Source organism: Lithobates pipiens, unplaced genomic scaffold (genome assembly GCF_037356315.1).
Source record: "Lithobates pipiens isolate NorthernLeopardFrog02 unplaced genomic scaffold, aLitPip1_a1.2 Scaffold_13, whole genome shotgun sequence".
Lineage (NCBI taxonomy): Eukaryota > Metazoa > Chordata > Amphibia > Anura > Ranidae > Lithobates > Lithobates pipiens.
In genome coordinates, this window is record NW_027507718.1 from 223,699,371 (window position 1) to 223,715,739 (window position 16,369).

The window sequence follows — 16,369 nt, forward strand, 5'->3', positions numbered from 1 at the left end:
GTAGATGCAATCAATAACATAAATGTCAAAGCCAGCAGCCACCAGATACTTGCTAAACAGTTTTCACCAGTCAGTCAAAATCAGGGTAAGTAGTGAGTAGGGGTTGAAGAGTAGATCATGCCAAGTGCAGCACGCTTCACGCATGTGAGGTAGGAAACCGGCTGTGAAGCTGAAAGGCCTCACTGCCGGCTTCCCTTACCAGAATGGCAGTGAGGCCTTTCAGCTTCGCAGACGGCAGCACCAGAGAGCCGATCAGAAAATCAGCTGGGGAGCAGACATTGTGGGATCCCTGGACAAGCAAGTGTCACAATTTTAAAAGTCAGAAGCTACAGTTTTTGTGGTTAACGGTGTGGTTTCAGCCTATAAAAAAAAAGAAATACATAGGATTATGCAAATGCATGACTGCAGGAAAGAAAATCACTCAATTTCCCCAACACATAGCTATTGTCTTTTCCCAGCAAGCAGTAATCACATTCTAAAAATCCAACATGCAGATTGTAACCAAGTTCATTGATGATGGATTGACTTTGGTACAATCAGCCTGTCCATAGATTGATCGAATCTGGGGCAGTCCCTGCTGAACCAGCTGATATTTGTTCCATCTATCCCCAGCTTAAGGAAGGGGGACTCTATGTCCAATAATTAAGCCGTGGTGGGAGTTTTAAGCCTTTGAACGAAAAAATAAGTTGCACGGAGTCAAGAATCCTTGTTTAACAGAACATAAAACATGTGCCATAAGGCAGGAAGAGGAAAGGGCTCCCACCAAAGAAAGTGGTGGCTGCAGAAAAAACAGTTGGAGGCAGTTCCACCTGAAATTTAAAACAACTTTTCAAATATCAAGCAGAACCTTGAACATGGTGCCAATGAGGTTCATTCACACTGTTGTGGTGCAGCAAAATGCTTGCAAATTGCTGCACGAATATAAAGTAGAAATGCCAGCCTTTCCTATGTAGTTAATTTACATCAATGCGCTGCAGTTTAGTGTGAAGAACAAAAACTTTATGGGCCCCATTTACACTTACACGGGTAGGTTGCTTAACGTGTTGCATGCACACAGAACAGTGTAAATACAGCCTAAAAGATGCAATTTTCCCTTTGTTTTGTACTAGACATATGATTAACAAGCAAAGGGGCTGTATACCTACAAGGAATAAAAGGACTACCCAAATTCCCCAGGAATACTTACAGACCCACATTAGATGCAAGAGTCCCAGGAAGATTTTAAGAGTTTAGTGATTGTAAAGTCTGTTTTTTTTCCCCTATAAAAATAACAAACATGTTGTACTTACCTGCTCCGTGGAGTGGATTTTTCACAGAGCAGCCTGGATCTTCCTCCTTCGGTCCCTCTTCTGTGATCCTGGCCCCTCCCTTCTGTTGAGTGCCTCCACAGCAAGCAGCTTGCTATGGGGGCACATGAGCTAAGTCACAGCTCCCTGTGTCCAATCAGACACAGAACTGCACCCCGAACCCACCCCCCCCCCCCAATTGGCTAGCTGACTTTGATTAACAGCAGCATCTCGGATGACTGAGGCACGCGTGGACATCGCTGGACAGAGAACATTTTCAACAGGCTGGTTGTACAGAAGTCGACCGAGAGATCAACTTCTGTACAACCAGCCTGCCCATAAATGGATCAAAACTTGAACAATCCCTGCTGAACTGTCTGAATTTCTATCCATCTATGGCTGGCCTAAGTCTACACAAGGATAGGAATTACAATTCTTACATAATTCCAATTAAAAGCGATTCCCTTTATAGTGATCAGGCCAGTAAGGCATTATTTACACAAGTTCTGAAACCAGTTTTATGCAAAACCTAACCATTGCACCCAGTTTCAGGTCTCTTACTTAGATTTTGTTTCTCCAGACCATAACGACAAAGAAAAAAAGGATACAAATACAGAACAGCATAAGTAATTGCCATTGTATATCCCAAGAGAGATTCAAACAACCCTAATTACGGAACATGTTTCTAGGAAACGATTCCCTTTGGAGTTGAAAGGCACTTGTGAGCTTTCCCAGCCTACAGCAAGTGCACCATAAATGTACCTTTTGTGTCATTTACGTCTACATTACAGGCTTACAGGTTAACACTGGGCACAATAAAAGCTACAGGCACTGCATTAGAATATACAAAGTACTGAATTTCAACATCTTTTGTGAATTACATCCGCAAATATGTTTTTGGCAGCTACTAAAGTGCAAAAAAAAAAAAAAAAAAAAAAAAAAAAAAAAAGGTTTTGTAGCAATATAATGCACAAAACATAGAAGTCTTTAGGTTAAACGTTACATAGTGATTACTACATGAAACATTCATCATGACCCCATGAGGCTATTCACAAATTATTTCTACTGTTCTAGGCCACAGAAAGTGAATTTTAAATAAAATATATATTTTTAAGGAAACTAGGTTGTTAAGACAAATGGCTATTCACATCAATAAACTAGCTGTACAACACATTTTATCTAAGGTGAACACAATTTCAAATACAAAAACAATAGATCCATACCTGTTTAACAAGGAATGTATATCAAGCAGCAGCAACATTAAAAATCTGTTAAAAATGTGCAGTCATGTGCACTACAATCTGAAGTTTATATTTCAGGTATACAGTAGAGAAAAACCATCAGCTTGAGGTTCATCTGGTGTTTCTTCATTATTTGCGTTTCTACACATTGGAAAAATCAAGTGGGAAAGCAGAAGAGAAAGACAGGAAAAATAAAGATGAGGAAACATAAGAAAGTAGAATGATGTCAGATGACAGATTTTACATGCTGCCGTCTCAAAATGTTACAAAGGGGCCAGGGACAGAATTTCTACAAAAAGTTACACGTATGATTAAAAGTTTAGTCCATGATGTGAAAAAGCAAGTGAACCCTGCTCAGGCTTTTAGTGTACAGCATTCACTCTGTAGTTTTTAAGTAAAACCAGCACAATATGTAAAAGCCCTCATCTGACATGATTTATAGGAAAAACAAAAGCAATTTACAATGCCAAACATACTTCAGAATGCAGACTACACAAGTCATATTTTAGTTTGCGCAAAAAACAGCAAAAAGCATGTATAAATATTAGGTCAGTCATCCAGTGCTAGCAATTTCAATATGTTCAGGTCCTGCTCAGTTTTTTGCGTTGCAGTAACATGCATGATAAACCCTACATTCATCGAGGGCTGTGCTGCATGGGATCCTAATACACTTTACTGATGGAGGAGTGTTGCACCAACATATGTTGGTGTGCGCTGCCAGACCTTTTGGTTGTTAAGCAGCCCAATCAAATGAACTGGCTGCCTTAATGCAACATAGCATAATACGCGCTAATGCACTGAAATGGTGCATGTGAAGATACATAACCATATACTAAAGACAAATTCAGAGACAGGTTTATAGACTATAATGGAAAGGCTTGGTTTTCTAGTTGCCCCTTTACTTTTTGTAAAGTCAAAGGTCAAATCAAAGTCTGCGATATTTAGGAGAGTACCAAATCTCAAAAGACAGGCAGCCAATGTGCCTAAAGAATGACATCTAGTGACTATACATTTTTTAGCCAGAGTATGCACATACAGTGCCTTGAAAAGCATATTCATACCCCTTGAAATTTTCAAAATTTTGTCATGTTACAACCAAAAACAAATGCATTTTATTAAAATGTGAAATGTGATAGATCAACAAAGTGGCACATAATTGTGAAGTGGAAGGAAAATGATAAATGGGTTTCAACTTTTTACAAATAAATGTGTGGCGTTCATTTGTAGTCAGCTCCCTCAGTCAATACTTTGAAGAACCACCTTTCACTGCAATTGCAGCTTTGAGTCTTTTTGGAGATGTCTCCACCAGATGTAGATTGTACGGAGTACTGAAAAAATTGGGGGGGGTGCTTTATTAGAGACCCTCTATACAAAAAGGTCAGTCGATGAGCAAGGGGCTCCAAAACAGAACAGAAAGTGTAGAAATCTGCCCTTGATATTGCCAACCGCCATGCTCTGGTCCAGACCTATCTGGAGGAAGAAGAGGATTCATCCCATAGAGAAACTCTTGAGGTGGAAGCACTGAGGCTCACTCCAAGTAAAAGTATGCCTGCCCTGTCCAATGGTAAACCTTGTCAAATTCTCAGCTTGGGAGTCACAAACTCAGATGCCCCTGTTTCTCAGAACCTGGGCTATAAAAAAAAAACAAAAAAAAAAAAAAACTTTTAAAGCCAGCAACTGTAAAGCAGGAACGCAAATCAGTTCTTGCAACATAGGATCCTGACAATCTGGCAGAGCCCATGGAGCATCTGCCAGCATTATTACCAGGTCAGCATACCAATTCTGCTTGGGCAGCCTTGAACAATGAGGACTACTGGACTGCTCTCCATCTCGATCCTGTGAAGCATAGATGTACTGATCCCACAGAGCTAGAGCTGCAAGACCTTGGTTTCCTCTTTGATAAATTTATGTTTGTGACCGCTATGTTTTTATGCACAGTGTGGCCATCTTCAGTGTGGGGATCTGAAGTTCCAGTGTCCTTCCTGAATTCCGTGGATGCTGGCTACCCAGCTTGCATCTGCTGATCTCGCGCATGTGCGGTGCAATCTTGGTCAGCTTGACATGGCATGGCTCCAGTAACATTTACACTGGCTTCTATGGGAAATCTTAGTCAGCTTGACATGGCACTGAAGCAGTGCCATGTCAAGTTGACCAAGATTTCCCATAGATGCCAATGTTAAATGTTAGTGGAGCCATGTCAAGTCAAGCTGACCAAGATCTCCCATGAGCCAATGCAAAGCCAGAACTGACATTCGGAGCTGTAGCCCCTAAAGGAGGAAGTGAAATTAGATGCAGGCATAAATCAGGTAAGTGAACAAAAAAAAATATAAATAAATTGCCAATTCATTTTAAGGATGCACATTAGTGCTGCATGGTGAGGAGTGAAAAATGCGGGTGGAACTCCACATCAATTATGACACTACAAGCTTGGCACACCTATTTTTGTGCAGTTTCTCCTATTCTTCTTTGCAGGACCTCTCAAGCTCCATCAGGTTGGATGGTGAGTCGGTGCACAGCCATTTTTAGATCTCTCCAGAGATGTTAAATCGGGTTCAAGCCTGGGCACTGGCTGGGCCACTCAAGGACATTTGTCTCTAGCCATTCCTTTGTTATCTTGGCTGTGTGCTTAGGGTCATTGTCCTGTTGGAAGATGAGCTTTTGCCCCAGTCTGAGATGCAGAGTGCTCTGCAGCAGGTTTTCATTAAGGATGTCTCTGTACATTGCTACATTAATCTTTCCCTCGATCCAGACTAGTCTCCCAGTCCATGCCGCTGAAAAACTTCCCCATGGCACGATTCTGCCACCACCATGCTTTACTGTAGGGATGGTATTGGACAGATGAGTGATGCCTGGTTTCCTCCAGACATGACGCTTGCTGGTCAGGCAAGAAAAATAAATAAATAAAAATAAATAAATAAAAGGAGTTCAATCTTTGTTTCATCAGACCAGAGCATTTTGTTTCCCATTGTCTGAGTCTCCTTTAGGTGCCTTCAGGCAAACTCCAGGTGGGCTGTCATGTGCCTTTTATTGAAGAGTGGCTTCCATCTGGCCACTCTACTATACAGGCCTGATTGGTGGAGTGCTGCAGAGATGGTTCTTCTGGAAGGTTCCTCTCTCTCCACAGAGAAACACTGGAACTCTGTCAGAGTGACCACCGGGGTTCTTGGTCCCCTCCCTGACTAAGGCCCTTCTGCCCCGATTGCTCAGTTTTGGCCAGGCGGCCTGCTCTAGGAAGAGTCCTGGTGGTTTCAAACTTCTTCCATTTACAATGGAAGGCCACACTGCTTATTGGGACCTTCAATGCTACATACATTTTTTACCTTCCCCAGATTTGTGCCTCAATACAATCCTGTCAGAGGGTCTACAGACAATTCCTTGGACTTTATGGCTTGGTTTGTGCTCTGACATGCACTGTTAACTGTGAGACCTTATATAGGCAGGTGAACTCCATTAAGTTGTAGAAACAACTCAAGGATGATCAGTGGAAACGGGATGCACCCAAGCTCGACTTTGAGCATTATGGCAAAGGCTGTGAATACTTATGTACATGTGATTTCCTAATTTTTTTTTTTTATAAAATTGCTGAGGTAATGCCAACAATGCTGGACCTGGAAAGTGCTTCAGAGCTACCATTTACCAGAAAATTGTTTACGAAACACCCCACTCAGAACTCAGTGCTGAAAGTTACTACAAGGCCATCTCCGCAATGTGAAGGCCAGTGGGGGTCTAAACATTGTACTCCAAAAACAAAGGACAACTAAGCCAGATAGCTGCAATCAGAGACAAAACTCCAGCAGCCTTCAGAGGAGAAGAAAAAAAAGATCAAGGAAAAAAGAAAAAAAACAGGCAGAGCTGAAGATATCCACCCCTCCTAAGACACTAGCAAAAAAAGGCGTGCTGACAGTAGAAGCGATTTTTTATGGGCTGGCCTACAATTATGTTTGCATCCAATCCCCCTGTAGGCAGCAATTAAACCTGAAGTTGAAAGTCTTGTGTCCCTCAAGTGACGAGAAAGAAACTTTGTACCCATATGATTTACGTGTACATACAGGTGGTCATACTGAACTACCATAATCATTCCAAAAGCAACACAGGAATGGGGGAACAATCCCTAGATAATTAATGAAATACAAAAGGAAAATAAGCCCTCATAAGTAGTACAATGGAAGTCATCATCATCATCTTGCTGAGAATTCAGAGCTTTATCTCCATCTCAATCATGCCGAACGATTTATTTTTAGAAAGGTCGCATGTGGGCCTTTATCCAAAGCCAAAAATTTATTTCACACGGAAATGAGAAAAGGATGTTGCATATGTCAATTGTATGGCAGTGAACCGGGTGAGGGAGACAACCCTTGTAAATTTTAGATCAGAAAAATATACAAAAATGTTAACAAAAAGGTCACAATTTAAAAGGAATGAGAGCACAAAGCAACATTTCACTGGGGTGCTCACTAAACCCCTGACTTGCTACTGCATATAACTAAGTTTTCACATGCCTACAGTGCTAATTATTAACGCTTGTCAATGTCAGGAGTAGAGGTCGACCGATATTTGCAGTTTTTTAATTAATCGGCATCGGCCGATTGTTCTGATAAAAAGCCGATTTAGAACTACAGCGACTTTGAAATGACTTCTGTATAGAAGTCAGTGCAAGTTGCTGAGTCGTCATAGCAACGTCTTTCCTCCTCTCTGGGCAGACTGCCAAGAAAAGAACAAAATGATACAATGTTTACACTTCAATGAATGAAGTCATCTCTGTGTGTAGAAGTTCTCAGTTTAACCATTTAAAGACTAAATCTTTTCTGATACTTGTTGCTTACAAGTAAAAATCCTGTATTTTCTGCCAGAAAATCACTTAGACCCCCCAAAAATTATATATATATTTTTTTAGCAGAGATCCTAGGGAATAAATTAGCGGTTGTTGCAATATTTTATGTCACATGGCATTTGCACAGAGGTCTTTCAAATACATTTTTTTGGGAAAAAAATACACTATTTAAAAATAAAATAAAAACAGTAAAGTTAGCCCATTTTTTTTTTCGTCCAAAAGTTTTGACTACCTGTTTTTATTTAATACATAGGTTTTTTTTTATTTATTTTTTATCTAAATCATACATACAAGTAAACTGATTGGAGGTTTGTTTTGTTTAATAAATGTTTAAATGTAAGAAATTTTCTGTATCACTTATGAAGGCTGCTTTCACACTGGAGCGTTGATGGTAAAATGCAAGTTTTAGCGGCTCTTTACCATCATTTTAGCGGTGCTATTTGGCTGCTAGTGGGGCACATATAACCCAGCTAGCGGCCAAGGAAGAGGTTAAATGCGTCCATGAAGCACTGCTGCCAAATCGCATTGCATGCGCTTCGGCAGTGGTGCCCATTCATATCAATGGGCAGGAGTGGTGGAGGAGCGGTATACACCACTCCAAACGTGCTGCTTGCAGGACTTTTTTTTAAGATCATGCCAGCGCATCGCCTCAGTGTGAAAGCACTCTGTCTTTCACACAGACTGCAGGGGAGCCATTTTGCAGGCACTTTACAGGCGCTATTTTTAGCCCAAAAGCGCCTGAAAAATGCCCCAGTGGGAAAGGTGTGTTAGATCAAGGGGGATTAAAAATAAATAAATAAATAAAAAAGGAAATAAATAAATAAATAAAATAAAATCGGCCTAACATATCGGCCCAAAAAAAAAAAAAAAAAAAAAAAAAAAAAAAAAAAAAAAATCGGCATCATATATCGGCTATCGGCCGCCATGATTTCTAAATATCGGCATCGGCCAGAGAAAAACCCATATCGGTCGACCTCTAGTCAGGAGCCTACACATTGCAAAGTATCTGCTTTTTTTCTTAGCTCGATCTATGTGCTTTAGATCAATAGTGCCAATTTAGGTTGACTAACGTCACACTAAAAATGAGATGTGTAAACACATATGATGCTGAACTAAAGAAGAAGTCTTAACCTCTTTTTTAATTTTTTTAAAAGACCCATTGGGAAGCCAAGTACATGTTGCATTTGGTCCTGCTGGAATTTGTTCTGCCAATGCCAAGCAGCACGGTTATACAGTTCCCCCGTCCTGTCTAACCACACTGCCAGAAAGGAGAATGATTTGTGAGCGACATAGGAACACCCATATATTAAGCTTTAGAATGGTGTGGAGCTATAGCCAGCAAGGGACCACTGATCCATACAAGCCCAAGTGCTACATTGCACTTGGTCCGCTTTGTGCAAAGGAAAGAAGAAAATAAAAAAACCTTTAAAAAACTATTGAGAGTTATTTAAATCTACGATTAACACTACCAGTTTAAAAAAATTCATGTTCTAAAAAGGGATGTACAATGCAAGCATACAATAGCAGTATTTTATACACTGCTTGCAATGGTGTAATGAATACCTATGGTACAAACGCAAAAAGAGTAAGAACATTTACAGTGTTAATATAAATAGCAACACATCCATTCCTATATTTTATTAAAAAAAAAAAGAGTAATGCTAGAATCCTGTATGGTTTGAAATTCAGCAACAGCTATATTACCGGAGCTGCGAGAGAAGTCATAAAGTGTACTAATCTTTTCCAAATAAGTTTCAGAATCATCAGAATTCAGTAATACGTGAATTGAGAAGAATGTTTTTTTTTTTCTCCCAGCACAAAAAAAAAAAAAAAAAAAAGCTCAACTCTCAAAAGTAGAAATTGCCCTCATTTTGGCATTTTTTTTAAGACAGCTGAAAAACATTTTCCAGGTCTTAAAAAACAAAAAAGTTATTTTTATGCACATATAGCTTTAAAAATGTGGTTCACGGCATAAAAATAATTAATAATAATAATAATAATAATAATAATAAAGGCTATCCTCCAGAGTAGGAAAAAAAAGCACATTGCTTACCTGATTTATCACATAAACGCCGTAGTCAAGTTGTTGTCTTTGTAAAATAGGGTGCAGGTAATATAACCAATACTTCAGATGTTCATCACGATTTCTGAATGGAATAATGAGGGCTACTTTCTGTACTGCCTTGCAGTCCTTTGGCTTAAATCGACCGCCTTCCTTTACATTTGGGTTGGTTTTCCTCACTTCATCTAGATTAACGGATATTGAAAACTCAATCCTTAAAGGGCCCACTGGAAAGAAAGACCAAAAATTAAATTTTGTTTCATGTATTATGTATTTTGATTTTAAAATTTGTACCAAGTTATACATTAGCAATATTTAACATTTTTAAAAACAACCACTTAAGGACCGAACCCGTCTGAGATTTGTTGTTTACAAGTTAATTTTTTTGCTAGAAAATTAATATATATACACAATATATATATATATATATATATATATATATATATATATATATATATATATATATATACACACACACACATATATATATATATATATATATACACATATATATATATATACATATACATACATATACACACACACACACACACACACACACACACACACACATTTTTTTAAAATAATGTTTGGGGTTCCAATACCCCAGAGAATAAAATGGCGGTAGTTGCAATACTTTTTCACACCGTATTTGCACAGCGCTCTTACAAGCTGACTTTTTGGAAAAAATACTTTTTGAATAAAAAAAAAAAAAAAAAAAAAACAGTAAAGTTAGACAATTTTTTTTAATATTGTGAAAGAATGTTACACCGAGTAAATTGATACCCATCATGTCACACTTCAAAATTGCACCCACTTGTGAAATAGCGACAAACTTGCCCATAAAAATCTGTATAGGCGATATTTAAAAATTTCTACAGGTTATAAGTTTTGAGTTACAAAGGTGTTCTAAGGCTAGAATTATTGCTCTCACTCTGACAATTGTGACGATACCACGCATGTGTGACTTGAACACTATTTTCATATGTGTTCGCTTCTGCGTGCGAGCTCTGCAGGAAGGGGTGCATTAATTTTTTTTTATCATATTTATTTTGTTTTCTTTTTACACTGTCCTTTGAAGAAAAAAAACATTTTGGGTCACTTTTATTCCTATTACAAGGAATGTAAACATCCCTTGTAATGGAAAAAAAAGCACGACAGGACCTCTTAAAAATATGAGCTCTAGGGTCAAAAAGACCTCAGATTTCATATTTACACTAAAATGCAATTAAAAAAAGTCAGTTGGGGAAAAAAAAAAAATTCTTTATGAGCAAAGGGTGGAAGTGACGTTTTGCATCACTTCCGCCCTCCCATGCGATGGAGCCAAGCAGGGGCCATCTTCCCCTCAGTTAGCAGCCAGCCAAGCATGGAAAAAAGCGATCTTGCGGTGAATCTGCCGCAGAGACCACTTTTATCTGAAACCGAGGTTATGGAAGCTAGCTGCTGCCATTACGACATTCCTCTTCAAAGTACTGACGTATATCATTGTGAGCCAGTCCAGAAGTGGTTAAGCAATTCATACCAATCCCAATCTGCCCCTATTAGTGGAATTGCACTATTGAAAACAGACATTGCAAAGCACATGCGATTTCTGTGCAGTGCAAATTCAGCCACACAATTGTATGACTCAACTCGCATTTGAGTCGAATGAAAAAAGGTGCAGGAATGCTTTTCCCCACGCTGGAATCTGATTGCATGGGTGCTGCCATCCATGCGATCCGATTCCTGTCTGAATCCACAGTTCGCACTGCGATTCGATCTAAGGGCGTAACTAACTTTCTACTGACATCCGCAGCAGTTCGCAGAGGGCAGTGTGAACTGCCTGCAAAGGAGTGCAAAGGAGATGAGATGCGGGAACTGGCACTGAAATAACACTGGTGCCCCCAAATCACAATAGTGTGAACCAAGGCTCAAAGATTTTCAAAATCGAATGTGTTGTGCAGTGCTGTTTTGGGCTCCAGGAACTTGGTAGTTCTAGGATTGTAATCTGTATTTTTTGAAACTGCTAAAATATCCTCAGTCTGATGACATAACCAGCTGAGTCACAAAAGTCTTGAAATAAAACTTGATTTATTTAAAATTCTTTCACCCTACAAGTATTTAGTGCCAATTTTAGTCAGACGGTGGGAAACTAACTATACTGGGGGATTTAAAGCTCATCTAAAACCAACAAAAATGTAATCTTGCAATCTACCAATCCTTGGATGAGGTGGTTGAATTAGTATTTTGTCAGACTCATTTTTACTTGGTAAGGTTGCCCCTGGATGGCTACACTCTCTTCCACTGTGTGTATGGAGGAACCCATGGTTGTCAGGCAGCTAGGCTGGAATTCAAACACGTTCTTTATTCATTTCCACTACAGGAATGTTAATGGTATTAGTAGCTTACAAAAGTAAGAATAAGGAGTTTTTGTGCTTTAAGCTCATAGGAAGGGATGATTTTTGTACTTACAGAGTATTACTGTGGCCTTTAAGAGGAAGGCATATTGCCTTCTTACAAAACCATGGGGTGGAACTGGTGTTTCTCAAAAGGCATCAAGAAAAAGCTTTCCTCATCCATTGAGGGACACACAATTCAGCAACAGTTGGGACATTAAAGAACAATCCAACAGAGGCGTGGGCAACAGCCACTGACATATGCAGAGACTAGGGGCCATTTGCAACTCAGGACTACCAGAAAGACCAGCACTCAAATCTGAACAAGATTAAATAAGGTCCCTGCCAAGACAGGGGAATTTGCCAACAATGATCAACCTGATGTTCACCCCCATCAAATCATTCTCTGCAGCCATTACCTTTTGTACCACCCCCCCCCCCCCTTTAGAATGTAAGCTCTACGAGCAGGGCCCTCCTGTACCTTTTGTATTGAACTGTACTGTAGCTGTGTTGTCCCCTCCTATACATTGTAAAGCACTGCGTAAACTGTTGGCGCTACAAATTGTGTATAATAATAATGTTCAATACCAAGAACAAAAGATCACCGCCAGCCAGAATAATGCTACCTGAATTAACACTGTGCCTGCATCAAGATAAAAAACAAAAACCAACAAAACTAGTGGAACCACATACTGTAATTATCTGATCAGGAACAAACAGACCAACAACTTGATATGAACAACAGAAAAGAACACTAGGGAAAATCCCCAGAAGAACAGATTTCCGGAGAGAACCTTGGGCAAAAAAAAGTTCAATCAGTCTACAAGCGAATGGCCTCAGCTTTACACTCACCAACCCTTGGAATTTAGGGAAGGAAGATTCCATAGAAGAAAACCAATCTTGCAACAATAATGTAAAATGCACGATAGTCAAAAGATCCCAGAGACTAGAAGAAAACCCAAGGTGCCACCCAAGACGTCTGAGTGAAGAAAGGGGTAGAGTGCACATGTAGTGTCACAATCAGGGTAAGCTAGAATAAAGGCATACCACAACCAAGAATGGTGCATGTGAACACCAGAAGAGTAAGAAGATGAGCAAAAGCCATCCATGTTAATGCCTGGAGGTATCTCTGAGGTCTGACAGAGGGACTCCGCAGGACCCATCTACACCTGACCCAGAACATGGTCTTAAGAATTATAGAACCCACTCGGATGCAGGGAGCCATCCACTGCCATACATGCATCAAGGGGCAGGAAGCCAGATGAAAGAAGAGACCACACAATTCACCCTTAAAGCAGAGTTCCATCCAAAAGTGGAACTCTAACTTATATGCTTCCCCCTTCCAGTGTCACATTTGGCACCTTTCAGGAGGAGGAACGGGGACCAATTTGACAGGTCCCAATCCCCACTTCCGGAAGACTGCCGCCCGATCTCACGTAAATTCGCGCAGCACGCTTTGCACATGTGCAGCAGGGAACCAACAGTGACTTGTCCCTTTACCAGGAATGGCTACGGCAGCACCCGGGAGTCGATCTGAACATCAGCTGGGATGCTGAAATCGTGGGCTCCCTAGACAGATACCGTAAGTGCCCTAATATTAAATTGTCATCAGCTACAATATTTGTAGCTGCTGACTTTTTTTGGGCTGGGCCTGCTCTTTAAGCTGACTTTTCGCTCGTAGAATTTCATTAAAAATTTTTGTTTGTTTTTTTTTTTATTTTTTTTTAAAATAGTTAGTTAGTGGGGTCAAATCGACATTGAATTTTCTTGTCACTGGTCAAAAACAAATGTCGTAAGATGGCAAACTTTTCTTAAACCGTATGTGGTTTCCATTTGGGAAATTACGTTTATTCCAAATTGAATGTTCCAAGCGAACAAAGCTTTGAAGTGACCTTCATACGAACATTCTTTCAAAATCTGTTTAGCCAGCTTTAAAACACAAATAGGTTGCACTAAGGACTTGGTTTATAAAGACCATCTGGACATCTCGACTCAAATCTATGCCCCCAGGAATAGGCGAGGTCGACAAAGACCAAGAGTCAACTAGAGAGGGAAGGACTGTTTGAAGGGTACATGTCTCCAGAAACTTCTGATCCCAATCTGGGCAGCTATCTGCTACTCTGCCTTTAGGCAATCCCTGAAAACTCATCTCTGTATATCCTTCAAAGGCATTACCCTTTATATCACTTGCCACTCCCTTTCACATTGTAAGCTTGGACAAGCAGGACCCCTTATTCCTTTTGTGCAAATTGTATTTAACTGTACTGTCCTGCTTTTTTCTTTTTTTTTTTTCCCCAGCAGCTGTTTTTGAAGAGCAAGAACGTGTTTGCTTTGTTGGAAAGACATTACAATTGTTTGGCTGGCCATGTCATGTTACAATAAAGCAAACAGCTAATTATAAAACAGTGTATCTGCTTTAAAGAGGAGCTCCAGGCTCCTTCAGAAAAAATTGAAAAAGTCATTAACTACAAATACTGTAGCTGCTGACTTTTATTATTAGGACACTTGCCTGTCTTGGAATCCAGCAGTTTATTCACGCCAGCCGATTTTTCAATCATCTGTCGGGTGCTGCAGCCGTCACCATTCCTTGTAAGAGAAACCGTCAGTAAAGCCTTGTGGCTTCACAGCCAACTCCCTACCGCGCATACGTGAAGCACGCTGCCCTTTGTGAGTGGCCTGGCGGCAGAAGGAGGGGGCTGAACTTCAGGGTGACTTTGCCACGGTGAGGTACACACTCCCCCCCGAAAAGGTGACAAATGTGGCAGCAGTGGGAACAAGCAGAGCTTCCCCTTTTTTTTGGTGGAGCTCTGCTTTAAGACATCTATGTTTCTGATGATCAAGTCCTAGGATTTACACAGCTGTGAATGCAATTTTTTTTTATTTTTTTTATTGTTGCACAGTAAATTTGCCATCTCATAGGTGGCTTTATGCAGCCATTCACCTCTAAGGCTGGCTGTATGCAGCACCTGTGGCTTCCCGAACACAGGAAAACAAAGGGAATTTAAAGTTAGGTATATTTTCAGCCTGTCTGCATCTCTGTTCATGAGACCCAACGTTCCATACAAGGTAATAGTCAATACAAAGCTTCCTAAGGCAAGCCTTTTCAACATATTGAATCATATGCAAATAGACCCCAAGCAGGTGGCAGTCTTTTCATGCGCGCATGCTTTTTTTTTTTTTTTTTTAAGCACTATTATTGGATTGCATTTCATATTTAAATCCTCCACACACGCGCACGATATTGAGCCAACGCGTGTGCCATTATAGGAATCGTTTTCCTATGGTGGCACACAGAAGAGGAGCAGCCAATAAGTATTATAATAAAAAAAAAAAAAAGAAGAAGAAAAGGGAACCACCAAAATCACTTTAAACCTTTTTTTAAACCGCTTCAGCCTCGTAAGATTTTACCCCCTTCCTGACCAGAGCACTTTTTGCGATTTGGCACTGCGCTGCTTTAACTATAGCGCAGTCGTGCGACGTTGCACCCAAACTAAATTGACTTCCCCCCCCCACACAAATAGAGCTTTCTTTTGGTGGTATTTGATCACCTCTGCAATTTTTGCGCTATAAAAAGTTGAGGCAGATATGTATTCTACATATTTTTGATTTAAAAAAAACTAAAAAAAAAAAAAAAAAAAAAAAAATTTGCAATAAGCGTATATTGATTGGTTTGCGCAAAAGTTATAGCGTCTACAAAATAGGGGATAGTTTTATGGCATTTTTATTATTAATTTTTTTTTATTAGCAATGGTGGCGATCTGCGATTTTTATCGTGACTGACATTATGGCGGACACATCGGACACTTTTACACACATTTTTGAGAGCAGTCTCATTTATACAGCGATCAGTGCTACAAAAATGCATCAATTACTGTGTAAATGACACTGGCACGGAATGGGTTAACCACTAGGGGGCGAAGAAAGGGTTAAGTGTGTCCTAGGAATTGATTCTAACTGTGTGTGTGTGGGAGGGAGGGTTACTACTCACATTCAGCGATCACTGCTCCCGATGACACAAGGCAGAACAGGGAAATCCCTTGTTTACATAGGCACTTCCCCGATCTGCGGCTCCATGACACAATCGCCGGGAGAGCACGTGCCCACCAATTCGGACATATATTGGCGCGCAGCGGTCGGCAAGTGGTTAAAGGTGCCTATATTTACCTGCTTTGTACAATCATTTTGCACAGAGCAGCCTAGTCATCTTCTAGGGTGCCCAGTCGGCACTCCAGACCACACAGAAAGCAGACAGGTCACTGGATTTGATTGACAGCAGCAGGAGTCAATGGCTTCTGCTATCAATCTGTCCAATGAGTAGAGAGACAGCAATGGGAGCCGCTGCACCCGTGCACATCACTGGATCGGGCTCAGCAAGAAATGGGGGGGGGGGGGGGGGGAGCTGCAGCACAGAAGGTTTTTCAACCATTTGAAGATCCAGAGACCCAGAGTTGGGGCCGGTTCACACTGCAGGCGATGCGAGGCGACACCGACTTGCCTCGCCGCGACCTGCCGCGACCTCAGCGGCAACTTGCAGATGACTTCTGTATAGAAGTCAATGCAAGTCGCCCCGAGGT

The 16,369-nt window shown here is 40.5% G+C and overlaps 1 protein-coding gene across 1 annotated transcript in view; it reads right to left on the reverse strand.

Annotated features, from left to right (window-relative positions):
- Positions 1–16,369, reverse strand: part of B4GALT1 (beta-1,4-galactosyltransferase 1) — a 98,835-nt gene that overhangs the window by 22,656 nt on the left and 59,810 nt on the right. The window contains exon 2 of the mRNA XM_077476263.1: positions 9,412–9,647. Coding sequence (XP_077332389.1) covers positions 9,412–9,647 — 236 coding nt within the window. The remainder of the gene's footprint in view (positions 1–9,411; positions 9,648–16,369) is intronic.